Source organism: Schistocerca cancellata, chromosome 3, assembly GCF_023864275.1.
Source record: "Schistocerca cancellata isolate TAMUIC-IGC-003103 chromosome 3, iqSchCanc2.1, whole genome shotgun sequence".
NCBI classification, from domain to species: Eukaryota; Metazoa; Arthropoda; class Insecta; order Orthoptera; family Acrididae; genus Schistocerca; species Schistocerca cancellata.
This window is the reverse complement of record NC_064628.1, coordinates 61,830,890-61,849,368: the sequence shown is the minus strand read 5'-3', so window position 1 is coordinate 61,849,368 and position 18,479 is coordinate 61,830,890. Positions and strand designations below refer to the sequence as shown.

At 37.8% G+C, this 18,479-nt stretch overlaps 1 protein-coding gene and 1 long non-coding RNA gene across 12 annotated transcripts in view; one reads left to right on the top strand and one right to left on the bottom strand.

The window, feature by feature from the left end:
• Positions 1 to 18,479, top strand: part of LOC126176969 (longitudinals lacking protein-like) — a 316,573-nt gene that overhangs the window by 162,342 nt on the left and 135,752 nt on the right. Inside the window, exon 5 of one of the 11 annotated variants that reach the window (XM_049924182.1) lies at positions 5,039 to 5,334. The exons of 9 other annotated variants lie outside the window; for them this stretch is intronic. In XM_049924182.1, the coding sequence (XP_049780139.1) occupies positions 5,039 to 5,319 (281 nt within the window). In that variant the 3' untranslated portion in view covers positions 5,320 to 5,334. Of the gene's footprint in view, positions 1 to 5,038; positions 5,335 to 18,479 lie in introns of those variants that run through there. One more of the 11 variants, XM_049924179.1, reaches the window with a different exon arrangement.
• LOC126176972 (uncharacterized) overlaps positions 1 to 18,479 on the bottom strand; it is a 41,549-nt gene that overhangs the window by 10,810 nt on the left and 12,260 nt on the right. The window contains exon 2 of the long non-coding RNA XR_007535724.1: positions 1,783 to 1,976. This is a non-coding gene — a long non-coding RNA (uncharacterized LOC126176972). The remainder of the gene's footprint in view (positions 1 to 1,782; positions 1,977 to 18,479) is intronic.

Genomic DNA, 18,479 nt, shown 5'->3' with positions numbered 1-18,479 from the left:
ACTCCATTTATTATTTCTCTTATTGTTATTTTGCTTCATTAGTTTACAACATTTACTATCACTTTTTTTTGGAACATAGATGGATAATAGTTCCATCATCATTATTACCTGATTGACAGTTTTCACCATGGGTCTAGGCCCCTCATTCTTTGTTTAATGTTTGAAGAACTTTGATGAATGTTAACAAATGATTTTGAAATTCACCGTCAGCTCTATCTGTCTCTGCTGTGGAATGAGGTGTACTGTCAGATGATTCAATCTTTTCCTGCTCAATTAAGTCACTAATATATTCTTCCAAAGGCAGACACATCAGAATCTTTACCTTGTTGTAAATCATTTTAACAGAATCTTCTGTCGGTTCTTGGTAGAACAACATTATAATAATAAATGAAAAGCACCAGTTTGCTTTTGTTCTACAATATTACATTTATTGCTAACCGGTTTTCGGCTTACAAGACCATCTTCAGACATTTTTGTTCAACAATATTACATAAAAGTAATATTGCAGAACAAAAGCAAACTGGTGCTTTTCATTTATTGTTGTAAATCATTTAACCTTACTTTTTTGTCTGATATTTGTCAATGAACCAAAGTAAATCACAGTTCCATTAAATTTTTAATCTACTTTGAATCCTTATTTATATTTAGAAACCATTAAGTGATTTAATTTCTCACTAAGTCACTTTGTTTAATTACATCAGAAAGTAACTCCTCCACCAAAGCAGACACTGATGTTCTTCGAGCCTTTGAAACTGTTTATCTGTCTTAGTTCTTAAACCAGTACTAGTGATTTATAGTTTATCATTCAGTTCAGTTCACATGGAGAGACATGCCATGTTTGTGGGAGAAGACTGAGAGGAAGAAGGAGATACAAGATGATAGATGACATAAAGGGAAGAGGAAATTATGCAGACCTGAAGAGGATGACAGAAGACCGGACAGCCTGGAGAACTACTGTGTGAAAACCTGCCTTTAGGCAGAACACTGATGATGATGATCAGTTCAGTGATTGTTTGTTCTTTACTGTCACCCAAAGCTTTCTCAAACCTAACACTTTCAATATCTGCCTCCATAGCAGAGTGGTCAATGTGACAGACCTGTGTGCAGGGAACCTGGGTTTGACTCCCAGTACTGCCAAGGATTTTTCCATGGTGAGAGGACTGGACTGGGGTACCCTTAGCCTCATCATGTCAGTTGAGGAGCTACCTGATTGAGAGGTAGTGACTCCAAGGTTGGAATGTTGACAACAGCCTGGAGCATGGTACACTGACCTCATGACCCTCCATACTGCATCTAATAATGAATGACTGAGGATGACATGGGAGTAGGTAGACTATCAAGTGGTCTTCATGGCATGATTATCAGGTTTACTTTTACTTTACTTTTCTAATACTCTCAGTTTCAATACTCACATTCAGTTCTGCTTTATTTGCATCTAGCTTAACACCTCCGGCATATAACTTCATTTGTACTTTGCATTATAGTATACCAATTGTTCCAAAATAGCACTCATCTCAGATATGATTTTAAACATTTCCTCCATTTTCCTGGTTCTCAGTGGCATACACTTCAGTGATGATAAATTAGCAGCTACCTTCTTCCAGTTACTACCTGAGTAAGCTCAGTTAAGAAGTGGGAGAAAAAGACATTGGGGGAAAAATGAGAAAAAGGATAGGGAGGGGAACGAAGATGTGAAACTAAAAGTAATAAGGAAATTATTTAAATGAGTCATAAATGCAACAATAAAGTACTGAGGCTGATGGGAAAAAAAATGTTGCTTACCATTTTAGTCAAGTTTAGTGTTGTCTCCTTCAGAGTAGTTCCCTTCTGATTGCACACACTTTTCCCAGTGCTTCTGCCATTGATGGTAACATTTCTGGAACTCATCTTCTGTAATATTTTCCAAGACCCTCATCTTAGCTTTTCGGATATCTTGTGTTGTTTGAAAATGGTGCCCCTCGACCGCTGTTTTGACTCTTGGAAATAGAAAAAAGTCGCATGGAGCTATACCTGGTGAATAAGGTGGCTGTGGTAGTACTGAAATTTGTTTTGAGGTTAAAAATTGCTATACTAACAGAGCAGTATGGGATGGAGCATTATCATGATCTACTCTGTAGGAATCAGCATGGGTTTCGAAAAAGACGGTCATGTGAAACCCAGCTCGCGCTATTCGTCCACGAGACTCAGAGGGCCATAGACACGGGTTCACAGGTAGATGCCGTGTTTCTTGACTTCCGCAAGGCGTTCGATACAGTTCCCCACAGTCGTTTATTGAACAAAGTAAGAGCATATGGACTATCAGACCAATTGTGTGATTGGATTGCGGAGTTCCTAGATAACAGGACGCAGCATGTTGTTCTCAATGGAGAGAAGTCTTCCGAAGTAAGAGTAATTTCAGGTGTGCCGCAGGGGATTGTCATAGGACCGTTGCTATTCACAATATACATAAATGACCTGGTGGATGACATCGGAAGTTCACTGAGGCTTTTTGCAGATGATGCTGTGGTGTATCGAGAGGTTGTAACAATGGAAAATTGTACTGAAATGCAGGAGGATCTGCAGCGAATTGACGCATGGTGCAGGGAATGGCAACTGAATCTCAATGTAGACAAGTGTAATGTGCTGCGAATACACAGACAGATAGATCCTTTATCATTTAGCTACAAAATAGCAGGTCAGCAACTGGAAGCAGTTAATACCATAAATTATCTGGGAGTACGCATTAGGAGTGATTTAAAATGGAATGATCATATAATGTTGATTGTCGGTAAAGCAGATGCCAGACTGAGATTCATTGGAAGAATCCTAAGGAAATGCAATCCGAAAACAAAGGAAGTAGGTTACAGTACGCTTGTTCGCCCACTGCTTGAATACTGCTCAGCAGTGTGGGATCCGTACCAGATAGGGTTGATACAAGACATAGAGAAGATCCAACGGAGAGCAGCGCGCTTCGTTACAGGATCATTTAGTAATCGCGAAAGCGTTACGGAGATGATAGATAAACTCCAGTGGAAGACTCTGCAGGAGAGACGCTCAGTAGCTCGGTACGGGCTTTTGTCAAAGTTTCGAGAACATACCTTCACCGAAGAGTCAAGCAGTATATTGCTCCCTCCTACGTATATTTCGCGAAGAGACCATGAGGATAAAATCAGAGAGATTAGAGCCCACACAGAGGCATACCGACAATCCTTCTTTCCACGAACAATACGAGACTGGAATAGAAGGGAGAACCGATAGAGGTACTCAAGGTACCCTCCGCCACACACCGTCAGGTGGCTTGTGGAGTATGGATGTAGATGTAGATGTAGATGATGCAGAATCCAATTATCAGCAATGTTGGCACGGACACGAAGAACTATTTTACGAAGTCTTTCTAAAATTTCTTTGTAATAATATTGGTTAACTGTTTGTCCAGGAGCACCCACTCTTTATGAACAATTCCCTTGGAATCAAAGAAGCACACAAGCATGCATTTCATTTATGACTTTGACATTCAAGCTTTTTTTTGGTCTGGGTGATCCCTTAGAGACTATTGTGAACTTTGGCATTTTGTCTTTGGATTGTACTGGGTGGGGGTGGCAGAGTGGAAGTGCGGGGGACTTTCATCACCAGCGATAACATGGCTTGACAATTCTGGATTGATTTCCATTTGCTCTAACAGATCGGCAACCACATTTTTCCATGTTTCTTGTTGTTGTGGTGTGAGATTTTTGGGGACAATTTTTGCACAAATCTTTCTCATACCAAGATCTTCAGTCATTATTAGATGAACCATTTCTTAATTGATGTTCAGTTCTTCTGCAATCATTTTCATGGATAATCTTCGATCAGATCGTACGAGTTCATGCACCCTGGCCAAGATGACATCCGTCCGTGATGTTGATGGTTGTCCACTACGATCTTCATCTTCAACATTCGTTCTGCCTTCACTAAACATTTTGTGCCAACGAAAAACTTGAGGTCTTGACATAACCTCCTCTCCAAAAGCCTTCTGAAGCAGTTGTCATTGCGCTTTCACCCAATTTAATGCAAAATGAAACGGCATACCGTTGCGCAATATTATGCAGTTCCATTTCCGTGACGATAGACACAAACATTTGTTAACTTATTACAGCACAACTCACGACTGAACAGTTGCATCGATGTGCTGCTTGGACTATAAGCAGTTTATAGACTAAGGTCAAAGATAATGTGCCTACGCAAGCCTGCAGGGTTTGCCACATCTTGCAAAGAAAATCAGTCTCATTACTTGTCGCACCTCGTTAATAAAAAATATGGATAATGCAAGTAGGATTCGTCCACCAAGGGTTCCATACAAACTTCTCTCATGTTAGTTATTTTTGCATACTACTCAAAAGGTACCTTGAAGGAAGAGACTAAGAATTCAAAGCTACATTGCTGTGATTGTAATCAGCTTGTCTAACAGGTGACGTGGAAAAGCTCAATGAACATAAGTAGATATTGATGGATAAAAACAATCTATTTGAGATGTATCTTACGTAAAGACATTGTGTAAGAAATTAGGGTGAATATGGAGTTGTAGGTTATTTGCACATCTCATGAATGGAACAGGAAAAGCAGTAACAAAAATTGATATGAAGTACTCTCCACTATCCATTGTTAAGCAATATATTTTGGATATGTAGAAATAATCAGAATTTCATCAAGCTACAATACCACAACAGGTTACTCATAACTGAATCATGAAACATGAATATTTGTTAGAAAAATTGATTTAGATCATTATTGAAATGTCAGTTGTTTTTAGAATGGATCAGTAGTCACAGCATGAAATTAGGCACTCATTTCAAATGACTTCTCTTTTGAAGAAATTTTACTCTTTATTTCAGTATAATTGTAAACATATTTGTCTCAAGTGAAATGATTACTGAATTACAGCATTTTACATTGTTTTGTCTAATTTGTAGTTTAATTAGTTTGAAAGTTCTACACTTATGTACTATTTGTTACATAACATATTTTCAGCATTCTGTCTTTGAGATAATGTACCGTCCATTTATTTTTTTTGTTTTCACAGGGTACAGAAGAAATAGTGAAATGTATATTAACCAGTTAAAGCTGTGTCATATTTCACAAAAATCTGTTCCTTTAAATTCAAAAATGTGGAATTATGTGGATGGAAAATTTAAATGTAATGGATGTGGAAAGATGTACCAGTGGAGAAACTCACTTTACAACCACGTGAAACTTGAGTGTGGGAAAGAACCCAGCTTTCACTGTCCTTACTGCCCACACCGTTCAAAATTAAAGGGAAATTTGTTAAAACATATGAAAATCAAGCATGCAGAAATAATGTAATTTATGGACTGATGAAAATTATCTTCAGAAAAAATCAGAAGATTTGTCTGAAGTTTCTTTTCTCTCACTTTTCATTACAAGATATTTCAATTTCCATTTTCATTTTATGTGTTATTAAGTGGCCCATACAAGTATCATGTGATACCTGCACATGAACCATTAAGAAAGGTGTCACTGATTTACTCAGTAATAAGTACTGAAACACGGCATGTACAATATTCATTGAGGTATATTTTTACATGAAGCATAAAAGCTGAAATCATAATTTTAACTTTTTTTCAAAGTAACTCTTCTAAATAAAATTCTGTTACAGTGACATTCAGCAGCAAAAATCACTTAATGCAGAAACTAAATATTGGGAATTTAAATTGTAGATGTTACACTCATATTGTTTTCCTCTGAGCCAAAAAAAAAGACTTCAAATACACGAGAATACACCCTGTACGTAAAGTGTTAGTAGAGACAGATGAGCAGCGAGAAGAAAGGAGAACAGAAACAGTATGGAACTATATCATGAAAAAGTGTTAGTGCCCTGTTATTGCTATACAAATCTGCCATGAAGCAAAATAAATTAATGGAAACATTATATTCACCAGGTTAGGAAGTATACTGTAATGCTTGGATCTTAGAAGATCTTATGAGTATCAATAGTGTTTTGAAAAACAGGCATAGCATATATAGAAATATGTTGAGTATCTAAATCATGAAGAAGATAGCTAAAAGGAAGATGCACAGTTATTAAGGATGCAAATTTCTACAGGAAAATAAAATATTTCGCCTTTAGCTGCCCCTTTGTAACCTAGATATCACAAAAAAACTCTTAGCAGTGTTGTGTAAGATATAATGGAAATTGGAAATGCACAATTTCTAAAAATGAAAATGCAAGAGGTAGCTTGTTTTCTTCTTTCAAATTTTGTTTTTTATTGATTGAAGCATTCACGACATAATTCAACAGTTTAATGACATATCTAAGAATTGGAAATCTGGCTCCTGGAGCTGATATCAGTGTGGAAATTATGTAAATTAAATAAAATTAAAATAAAGTGTGTGAATCATTCATAACTGATTGACCTAAATTATCATCCAGAAAAAGTTATTTCTGTGTATGTAGACCTTCAATTTCCTAGGAATTTTTTTGTTCATGTGGATGATGCTATATTCAGAAAACAGATTCAAGAAGAACATATATTACTAAATAAATAAAATACTACATGTTTTCATGATGTCGGAATACTTTGGTCCATTCAGTTGCAGGTAGTCTTTAAATTTTGAATGTATACTTGTGAGTCAACTGGAAAAAATTATAGGGCTAATAGAGGAGTGTAATTCATCCATAAAACAACTGAATAAACATGTGCACTTAATAGTGCAAATGCATATAATACAGAACTTCCACGTGAGTATAGTGCTTTGCTATGCCACCATATGTAGGGTATTATGAATCAGGAATCATTTATCACTGAAAAGCAATGTTATGTTTGTGGCCCCTTTAGTAGGTTTTTATGTTTACTATCTTTCTTAGGTTTCTAATCGGTTTAACTGTTACATGCACACAACTGTTCGCCAGAACATCTTTGTGTTATTACCAGACACCTCATGCTAAACTGGTATAATTGGATGAAATTATTGGATTTTACACTTAGCATTCTAATCCAACAAATTTTGTGATGTACCCTTATGAGTAACTACACAGACAAGACTAAAAGAGCTATTGCCAAACCAAAGACTGGTCTGAGCAAGGCAGTGCTTTCCAAAGCATAATCCAATTAAGGGTGGTAGACCCTCGTTTTCTTCCAGTATTTCAACTGACTTATCCAACCAGTTGCAAACATACTAACAGTATATGAGTCCTTGGAACATGGTGCTACTTGGGATTTTCCCCATATGCAAATCAATGTTAGAAGTGAGAGAAGAAATTAGTGACTCAAAAAGCCCAAGAACTGTCTGAGAATCGAACCCTGTACCTTTAGTTTTGTACACTGGCAAATAATCACTTAGCCACCAGTCAACATGTAAACGAGTGCTGCTTTTTAATTTCAAGAGAAGTGAGTTTGCCTAGAGTGTGGTAGCAGAAAAATTTGCTTGTGAAATAATGACAGTTTTAATAACTTGGTATGCTGATTATATGAGAACATCACCAACATTAAGAAAGTTTTCTTGAGCAAAAATCAGTATTGACAGTGTGACCTTTCACAGCTACATGAGAATAATTTACAGTGTGCTTCTTTTTTCCATACAAATGAGTGCAATTGATGTTTTAAAAAAGAAAAGATAATAATTCATTTGTATACAATTTGTACTTGCATGTTGACATTACTGCTCCACAGAGTCTCCACCCATTTTCTGACATTTTTTATAATGTAACACCAGCTTCTCTATCCCTTCATCAAAGAACAGTGTTGTCTGGTGTCTCAGCGAATTGTTGACAGTGTCATTAATTTCATTATCTCTTGTTAAGTGCTGAGTAGCCAGCCAATCTTTCATTTTGGGGAGGAGATGAATGTTGCTTAGTGCCAAGTACAGACCATAAGAAGAATGTCAGAACAACGTAAGGGAATGCAACCAGGTGACATCTTTGGCAACTACCAGTATTCTGACATGTGACCATCCCATCATTTTCAAGGCAACTTAGAACCTTGATTGGCAGAGCCATATTGACCAAGAACTGTAATAAGACATATGTAGAAAGACAACACACTCACATATATACACACACACACACAGCCAAAGAGAGAAAGTTGCATTAACTCTCCCTCTCTTGTTTGACCAGGGAGAGAGTATGATTCCAAACAGAATTTAAGCAATAACACCATTTTTATAAGGTCATCAGCTAATTTAATCTCAACTGATCCTTAATAACACTGTCACAATAGCTGGAAGTTCATGTGAGAATCTGTGACTTGTTATACTCCGTAGGATCATCAGTACTGGGGCAACCTTCTGCAGTGGCAGATTTGCTCAGCTGTTGTAAGTATGTGTTCTGCTTATGCTGTATACACCATTCCTCCATGATCATGATGGTCTGACCACTGTATTACATGCCACAACTGCATGGAATATGGTAGTCACTGATCATACATGCACCAATGTCCTCCTTTACAGTCCCATCTTTTACTTGAGTCATTAATCTTCTAACTGTTGTGATGCAGCCAGCCACAAGTTTCTCTCTTGTGCCAACCTATTCTTTGATGTCTTAACACACATCCTATCAACCTGTCCCTTCTTCTTGTCAATGTTTTCCACATGTTCCTCTCCTCACTCATGGATGGAGAACCACCCCATTTTTGATCTTATTGGTGCACCTAATTTTCAATGTCTCTCTGTAGCACCATATGTCAAACACTTCAATCCTCTTCTTTCCCAATTTTCTCACAGTTCATGACTCACTACATACAGTCCTGTGTTCCAAACATACCTTCACAGAAATTTCTTCCTCAAATTAAGGCCTATATTTGCTAACTTTAGGCTTATTTTGGCCAGGAACACTCTCTTTGCCTGTGCTAGTCTGCCTCTTTTGTTCTCCTTCCTTCAGCTGTCGCACATTATTTTGCCTCCAAGGTAGCATATTCCTTAACATTGTCTAATGTTGGACACCCTTTACTTTTAGCTTTGTTTGGTTTGCTCCCAATCCATAGTCTGTACTCATTAATCTGTTCATTTCACTCATCAGGTCCTGTAATTCTTTTTCACTTTCAATAATAACAGCAATATCATCAGCAAATATTATCATTGGTATCATTTCACTCTGTATTTTAATGCCATTCTTGTCACTTTTTTATTTCCATTATTGTTTCTTTAATGTGTAGATTGAACAGTAGGGACAAAAGACTGCATTTTACATCTACATCGATACTCCGCAAGCCACCTGATGGTGTGTGGTGGAGGGTGTCTTGAGTACCTCTATCGGTTCTCCCTTCTATTCCAGTCTCATATTGTTCATGGAAAGAAAGATTGTTGGTATGCTTCTGTGTGGGCTCTAATCTCTCTGATTTTATCCTCATGGTCTCTTCACGAGATATACGTAAGAGTGAGCAATATACTGCTTGATTCCTCGGTGAAGCCATGTTCTCGAAACTTCAACAAAAGCCCATACCGGGCTACTGAGCATCTCTCTTGCAGGGTCTTCCACTGGAGTTTATCTATCATCTCTGTAATGCTTTCGCAATTACTAAATGATCCTGTAACAAAGTGCACTGCTCTCCATTGGACCTTCTCTGTCTTTTCTATCAACCCTATCTGGCACAGATCCCAGACAGGGGATTTGCAAACCACCATAAAGTTCTTGGCAGAGGGTACATCCTGTTGTACCAATTATTTCGAGGTGGAGTATGGAATGTCAGAATTTTGAACAGGATAATTAAGAAGGTTGCAACTGAACTCGGGCTCGTTTACTACCTATTTTTTTCACGTGGCTCATCTGTAAAGGGGGTTGGTAGTAAACGGTTGCATTTGCGCCCCTATTATTGAGTCTGATATTGGCTTGCTTTTGAAGAGCAGTGAATTGAACTATACACGTTCAGATTGAAACTTATTTATTCAAAAGAAATGCTTTAACGTTGTGGCCATGCATTTTTAAGTTCACAAATAATAATTGGTGCAATTCGTACACTGTTTGTCTCACACCCACACACTTTCACTTTGTTCCTTCGCATACCCTGGCGTCCATGCTTGCACTCACGGCACTTTGCCGCTCCCAACTCTCCACCACAACGGCCAACCACAAAAGACCTCGATTTTCCCGCTCACATCCACAGTCCTGAGTCGGGTCACATGACACCACAGTAGTCAAAATAACTGCTAAACATGGCCACAATTCGTTTACAGTATTTTATAATATTTAAATACTTAAATCTAAATACATTATATAATTTTACAAATTATCACCACACTTATATAATTCGTTGCAATTAAAAGAAAACCAAAACACTATCCAACAGAACTACAACGTCCATCAAAACACAAACAAATATTTTCCGGTCTATTTTTGCCCAGCATATTATCTCTGCTGCCGTGCTTTAAATTTTAAACTACTTGAAAGAGTTCCATATTATCCCCTGTTACCTTACAAGGTATGGCAAAGAATGAGTTCCTGTAAACAGTTCAGTGATACACTAGTTCCCACCAGAATCAACTGTAAACCCACCTCAACAACAACTTGTCTGTGGATAGGATGGAAGAAGAAATGGGAGTCAGTATAAAAGACATAGTGAGTCCATATTAGAGTGAGCGTTTAACAGATCTCTGGAAAGGATGGCAGAAGGCACAGATGACATTCCATCAAAATTTCTGAAACCATTGGGGGGAAGTGACAACTAAATGATTATTCAAGTTGGTGTGTAGAATCTATAAACCTGGAGACAAGCCACCACACATTTGGAAGACTATCATCCACAATCCTGAAGAGAGCAAAGACAGACGAGTGTGAGAACTATCACACAATCAGCTTAACAGCTTATGCATCCAAGTTGCTGACAATAATAATACACACAATGATAGAAAAGAATATTGAGGATCTGTTTGATGATGATTAGTTTTGGCCTTTGAAAAGGATATACACCAGAGAGTCAATTCTAGCATTGAGATTGATAATGGAAGCAAGACTTCAGAAAAATCCAAATGTTTTCTTAGGGTTTGTTGCTCTAGAAAGTGTTTGACAATGTAAAATGGTGTAGAATGTTCAAAATTCTGAGAAAAATAGCAGTAAGCTGAAGAGAATAACAGGTACTATGGAGTATGTACAAGAACCAAGAGTGAACAAAAAGAATGAAAGAACAAGAATGAAGTGCGTGAACTGAAATGAGTGTAAAACAGCAATCATCATGACACTTTTTCAAAGAAAGGCCCCCTAGGTCCTGTGGAAACAAATTATTTGCCTCTAATGCAGTGGTTTCCATTGCCTTCTGCATCCTTATGCTGTTGATCACTGCTGATTCTTCATTCTTTCAGGAGTAGTTTCCTACCCCAATCTCAAGATGTTGCCCTGAAACTCTCTCCAATCCTTTGTCCCCTTTGACAAGGCCATTGACAGAACTAGAGTGACTCCTTGTACTGGAAGCTTTCAACAACCACCACCGACAATCTTTATTCAAAACTTAAGCAGGGCCTCAGATCGAATCTGGATTATTATTATTATTCCCTTTTAAGACAGCAATTGAATTTGAGTGGTCATGATTTCTTCTTCTTTCTTCGTTCTTCCCAAATTCTCTTCATATGTTCACTGTGTTCTCTCTTGTGTTCCTCCAACCATCTTTTTCCCATTCTGTTCTCTGTGTGTTCTTGTTTAAATGTGTGTTTCTTCATGATGTTTCTAAACTGTTCTCTATTGTTTATGTTGTCTTGTGTGATCCCCAATTCTTTAATGTCTTGTTCTGTTTCAGTGATCCACTTTGTGTTGTTTACTATCTCGAAGATTTGCCTTGTGAGCCTGCTTTTATTCATCTTGCTATGTCCATAAAATTTCATCCTCCTCTTTGTAATGGTGTCTGTTATTGTTTCTATGTCTTTGTAAATCTCTCTAGTTGGCCTCTTCATCCAGATTCCTTCCCAAAACACTGGTCCATATATTTTCCTCAGAATTCTTCTTTCCTGCTTTTCAATCTCTCTGATCTTCATATGACCATGAATCACTGTAGTTTCTGCAGCATAAAGTGCTTCTGGTAGGACTATTGTGTTATAATGCCTTAGTTTCACATCTTATTATAGTGACTCCAAGTGAGCTTATACGCTTTTTGTAATCTGGAGATTCTATCTATATTGGTTTCAGTCCTGACAGTTGGATTATCTTTCCCAGATATCTGAAGTGGGCAACTTGTGCCACTTTCCCGTATTGGGTAGTAATGGGGAAATTATCTACAGGTTTGTTTTCCATATACTGTGTTTTCTCATAGGAGGTTTGTATTTGGGTTGTTTTTATTATTAGTCAGAGAGGTTGCAGCTCGACTTTAAAAGTGCCTTAATTTAGATGGTGATAAAAAACACACTTTAGAGCATGTTTCTGCAAAATATAACCAGTCCTGTTGGTAATGCTACATGCATAAGGCAAAAAAGGTGTGGATCTTATTGTTTTCATCACTTGCCAAAGTCTTTAATTTAGATGGTGATAAAAAACACACTTTAGAGCATGTTTCTGCAAAATACAACCAGTCCTGTTGGTAATGCTACATGCATAAGGCAAAAAAGGTGTGGATCTTATTGTTTTCATCACTTGCCAAAGTCACAGTTGGTCAATAGGACAATGCACAACTGATCTGTCTTTCACTATAACAATTCTGGCAAAAAGTAACTATGAGGTGGGCTAAATCAGCTGAAAAACTTTTAAGATTTAAGTATCCCTTTGTGCTGAGCCAGATGGTGACAACTATCACGCAAAGATACAAATTGGTGAGTGTTGGCTCCCTATAAATATTACCTCCCTAGTGCAGAAAATATTCAGGTGACTGGAATTCAGATATTCTAAAAAGCACTGCAAAGTTTCACTGTCATGCGGAAAAACAACAAAAATATCACCTACATATCTAAAGAAGCATGTGAGTTTCAATACAGCTAAGACCAAGGCATATTTCTCAAAATCATCCATAAAAAGGTTAACAGTAATAAGTGACAGAGAGTTCCTCATCTCAATTCCATCTCTTGCTCATAAGTCATTGAAAAAGATCAAGTGGAAGTTAACACATATTGAAATAAGAATGTAGAGCATAAGTGTCACACGGGCCTAAAATTGCCAAGCAAATCTGCTCTTCAGAATATTGGCACAGCACATGTCATCCTGTGGAGTATAACAACACACAGATCATGGTGTACATTTCCTGTTATTGCAACAGTATTGTTAAGGAGGCAGATGAGATTAAATTAGCTTAGGGACCTTGAAAACAGAGATTGACGCTTTTGCTTAAACTCTTCTTGGAATCCTGCTCTCTCCATGGCCAAATGCCAGAGGAACAAGTTAAGCTACTTTCTCACCCAGTGGTAACTAGATTTTACTATTGATATCATCTGATGTTGGTCATCTTTGGTTGTGAAGTGATGCTAGTTGTTTGTCTTTCCGCATGTGCCATTTTTTGATTCTTCACCAGCATAGCCGTGCATACTGAAGGTTTATATTTCCTTTCACAGCAGTGTGTCATTGCATTTGTGCCTTTAAAATGATAGGATATCACCGGCTGAAATATCAGTGGTATCAAAGACATCATCTGCCTGCATTTCCATAAATTAATTGAACATTTTATACATTGGGAGGAACTTAAGTTTCATATAGGGAGAATACTGAAAAATGTCCCAGGCAGAAAGTCTGAGATTTTGCTTCAGTTGATTTTCACTATGTGGACACACATTATTGTGAATGAGAATGATTCCTTTTGTATTGGTCCTGTACTATTTATTTTGGAATGACCTTCAGAGTATTATAAGTGTTTCACAATAAATACTGTTGATGTCACAGCATTGTCATGTATTAACTCTCGTGAAATGTGCTGCAAAATTCCTTTGCAATCCCAAAAGACTGTAATCATGAGCTTGCAGTTTTACAATGTCTTGTGGAATTTCTCGGGTTTATTTAGAGAATGAATGTGCATCGACTGTTTTCATCATAATTCTGTTCAGAAACTTCTCCCCCTCTTCATATAGTGATGAAGGGAATGTCAAGGCCAAAGTTAGTTAGTTAGTTAGTTAGTTGGTTGCCTGTTCCATTGATCAATTGCACGGCACGGTAGCTGTTATTATGTGGAACGTGTGAAGTGCAAAGAATTCATTTATGGTATAGAATGGGTTGTCAAGGAGATATGATTTCAATTAGTTACTGCTGTCTGTCAGACATTTTATTTCATCTGGTAATTTGTCAAAAATTTTTATAGAAGCGTATTTTACCCCTTTCTGTGGCAAAGATAGGTTGAGTAAAGAGTAGGATAACTCTTTCTTTTTTCTGGTATTATAATCATGAATGTCACTGTTGTTTTGAAACTGGTCCATGTTGTTGAGAACAAACTTCATTATTGAGTAAATGTACTGTGAGGCTGTTGTAAGAATTCCCAATCTTTTAAAAAGATGCCTACAAGATGTGTGACTATGAACCCCACACTTTATTGCAACGACTTTCTTTTGTGCAGTGGATACTTTTTGTCTAAATGTTGAGTTACCCCAAAATATTATTCTGTATGACATCAGAGAGTAAAAGTATGCAAAGTATGTTAGATTACTAATTTCTATATCCTCGAAATTGGCAATTATTCTTGTTGCAGAAGTTGCTGAACCTAGTTGCTTTATAAGATCCAAAATATGAATTTTCCAATTAAGATTATCATCTATATGTACACCAGAACATCAGCTGTAATTGCTCCACATTGTTTTAATATCTTATTAGAGATGTCATCTACTCCAACAGAACATTTATTTTTCAAAGATTTAATAATTTTACTTATTTCACAATTGGTTGTTAGGTGAAAATCTGACTAAAATTTTTCAAAACTGACTCTTCTATGTACTGCCTGGCTTTTTTCTTTTGAACTATTCTCACCAATTTTTTCTCCTACACTTAAGATATGGTTGTTAAATACATTAGCTACTTGTTTACTGTTGGTTAGGATGGTCTCATTCTCTTTAATAGTAATACTACTTGCCCCATTGGTTTCTTTTCCTGTCTCCTTTCAAACAACGTTCCATATTGATTTGATTTTATTGCCAGAGTTGTTAATTTCTTCTTCAAGATACATATTTCTTGATTTCCTTACAACTTTTCTCAGTGTGTTACAATAATTTTTATAGCGTAAAACTACTTCTGGATCTTCAGTAGTTAAACCTGTCTCATACAGTTTTCTTTTTCTTTCTGAAGACACTTTAATACCTGTAGTAATCCAAACCAGTTCTTTCACCTATGTGAACATTGGTTGAATAGTTTCATGATCCATGGATGATTTGCACAACAAACAGTGCACAAAACATATGTTACTCTAACCTCTCAGTGACAATGTTAAAGAGGGTTGTTCTTCAAATCTGAAGCCCATCTTCAGAAGTTGTGAAGTGACATTTCATATGCAGAAATTCATCAACATGTTGCAGAAGTTCATCAGTCACATGTGAATGTTTTCCTTAACCACTTTCATCACGCATATCTATGTGACCAGTCTTGAATTTTCTGCACCTCTCCCTCACATTCTCTTGTATATGACAAACTGATGACGAATTTCGGCAGCACTGACTCTTTCTGCTTGCAGGAAGTATATGGCTGGCCACACGAATGGATTTCTGCAGTGGGCCAGAAATGCTACTCAGTTCTTCTGGTATTTTTATCAGATCTTGCCTGCCAATCACAGGCCTGTTGTTTTCCCCTAATGATCAGATCCAGTCTCTCAGATCAGCCCAGAGGCCAGGTCTTTTTGTGTGTGACACAAATCAGTGGATTTTCATGAATACCTGAGGACCCAGGACTGCAATGCATCTTCAACAGGTGAGAGGCCACAAGCAGCAGAGTTCAGTAACTGCAAACATGTCTCACCAAAAGTGTGACTTTCTAGGGGTCATTTTAAACACGTTTGGATTTTGAAACTCATTCACATTATCAGCAGGAAGTTAGTATGGGTGATAGCAGGAAGAAAACTGTGATAGTCACTGGTGACTTGTACACGGTGCGCTCATTTATTTTTTGGAAGAAAAACCTCCACTAATGCACAGGTGTTGAACGCAGGTGTTCCAGAATTCATCAGAAATATCCATGGCCCATTGGTAAAATCTGCTTGTGAATGGCCAGTTAATGACAGAACATAACTGGAACATAATTGCCAACTGGCGGGAGAAGCAATAACACCATTCTTTTCAGTTACTTGCTGCTTACATGGTGACCAACGGAAGACAGAACTGACTAATGTAATGTGACATTCAAAATCTCCTTTTCCAGCTACACAAGTAGCATGAAGCTACAACAGGATGTATATGCCCCGGGACAAGCAGAAAAAAAATTGGGAATTTTTTCATCTGGAAAAAACTTGAGAATTTTGTATAATTCTGGGAATTTTTCATTGTTTGTTTTCAGTTCAATTTTTGTAACTTTGACTGGCGAGAACTGATACTCTAACAGAAAATTATAGTTTATTCCACTATTGTAGACAAACACTGCAGCAATAAAACATAAACAAATGAATAACACCAAAACAATACTTTAGTTGCAAAGGCAATGCACCATTTACAACAAAACACAGTGCACACACAAGCATCTGCTGACAGCAAAAGTGTCAGAGATTATGCAATACTTTGTAACACCAAACTACTTTTGATGCGTCTTACTCATGAGCCTTGTTTGGATGAGCGTGACATCACAGCTGTTTATATTTCTAACAGGCAATGGGAAAATATTGTGAGTGGTGGTTTCAGAAGCTTTACTTTCACAGTAACTTTCCTTTTACACAAAGTGATTTATGTTACGTTTGAGAATGTGCAATGAATTTGTTAAGTCACGGAGTGTTAGACTCTCTTTCAAAGCATAACAATGAGAGCTAGCCGCAGAAAAATATTGACCCCAGAACACCAACCATTTACGCCATTATTTAAAATTTTACTGAGTTTGGGGCCTCTTCTGACACCAGGCTCTGGGGGTCCCCCTCAGTGGTGAAAATCTTCTCAAGGGCACTGATGGTAGTGAGGATGTAGTGTACAACATGTGCACCACATATGGAAATTGGGAAAAGGCATCCACAAACAACAAGCATATAGCTTCCTGAAATGGCCCAGCAAAACCATTGTGAACATTCTCCCATGGGTGGTCACAGTGGGGCCACGGCGAAAAACATTCTGCTGGGGATGCCTGATTGAGGAAGAAGGCGTGGCAGGAGTGGCAACAATGCTGGGACAGCTGCCGGACCAGTGCCTTCATGCATGTCATCCTCTAATAGGATGCATGAAGGAGTCCTCCACAGCCAAAGTCTAGACACCCTGAGAGACAGTGAGCTGGTATGCAGCTTGAAGTAATTTAAAAAAAAAAAACATGTTGGCCTGAGAGAAACATGCTCCAGCTACTCCCTTTGGACTGCTTACAAAACCTTGTGCAAGATAGGTCACAGGAAGCTGCCAAGGTGACCATGTGTGCCACCAGTGGGAATTCATCCATGGTTGTTTATTTTGTTGATCCAACAAGCAATTTCATGGTGGTAAAATTCTGCATTGGAGCCCAGAGAGAGAGGCAGGACAGGTTACCTGCATGATACGTTAGGTTGCAGGACAATTATGGTTCTATTAATGATACATGCTTAAAAGCAATGCCCGGCACTGCTGATGCTGCAGTTTTATCTAGGAGCTTTGACTGGTGCCCCCTCAAGGAAATTAAGGATTTGTCATCAGTCAAGAGGTGAAATTTGCAATGATACAGATATGCATAAAACTTTTAACAAAATAAGTAATTTCTGAAGCTTCTTTGCCAATTTGGGAGTAGTTGAGAGGTGCAGAGTTTAATGTTTTACAGGTGAAGGCGGTTGGGTACTCTGAACCATCTAATAGTTTGTGAGACAGAACTGCTGCAATGCCTTACTTGGACACTTCTGTCACTAGCATCAGCCCTGGGATCAGACATGGAGCTGCCTTAAGACCATCCTTAAGGCATCAAAAAGCCTATTGGCAGGAGGCTGACCACACAAGTTTAACACCTTTCATGCACCGCTGATTTAAAGGGTGTGCACCTGTACAACTTATGGAATGAACTTGGCATAGTATGTGATGTTAGCCAGGAACATTGGCAACTATTTATGGTTACTAGGAGCTGACAGTGTAAACCATTCTCCTTGAGCCATTTGAAGGGGGATTCAAAAATTCTTATAATGTTATGCATGAATTGGGCCCATAACAATAATATTGGTTAGATAATTAACACAGTACAGAATAGCTTGAATCATCTGTTCTAATTATAGGGCATTATAAATTAAACAATGGAAAATTAAGGACAGAATAATGACAACATTATGAAAAGGATAGATTGCTACTCACCATATAGTGGAGATGTTGAGTCGCAACCAGGTACAACAAAAATACTGCTAAACAAGTAAGCTTTCGGCCAAAAGGCCTTCTTCTGGATTAGACAACATAAACACACACATTCATGCTAACACAACTCACATATACATGATCACTGTTTTTGGTTGCTGAGGTGAGACTGTGAGCAACAGTGCATGAAGCAATCGTGGTGG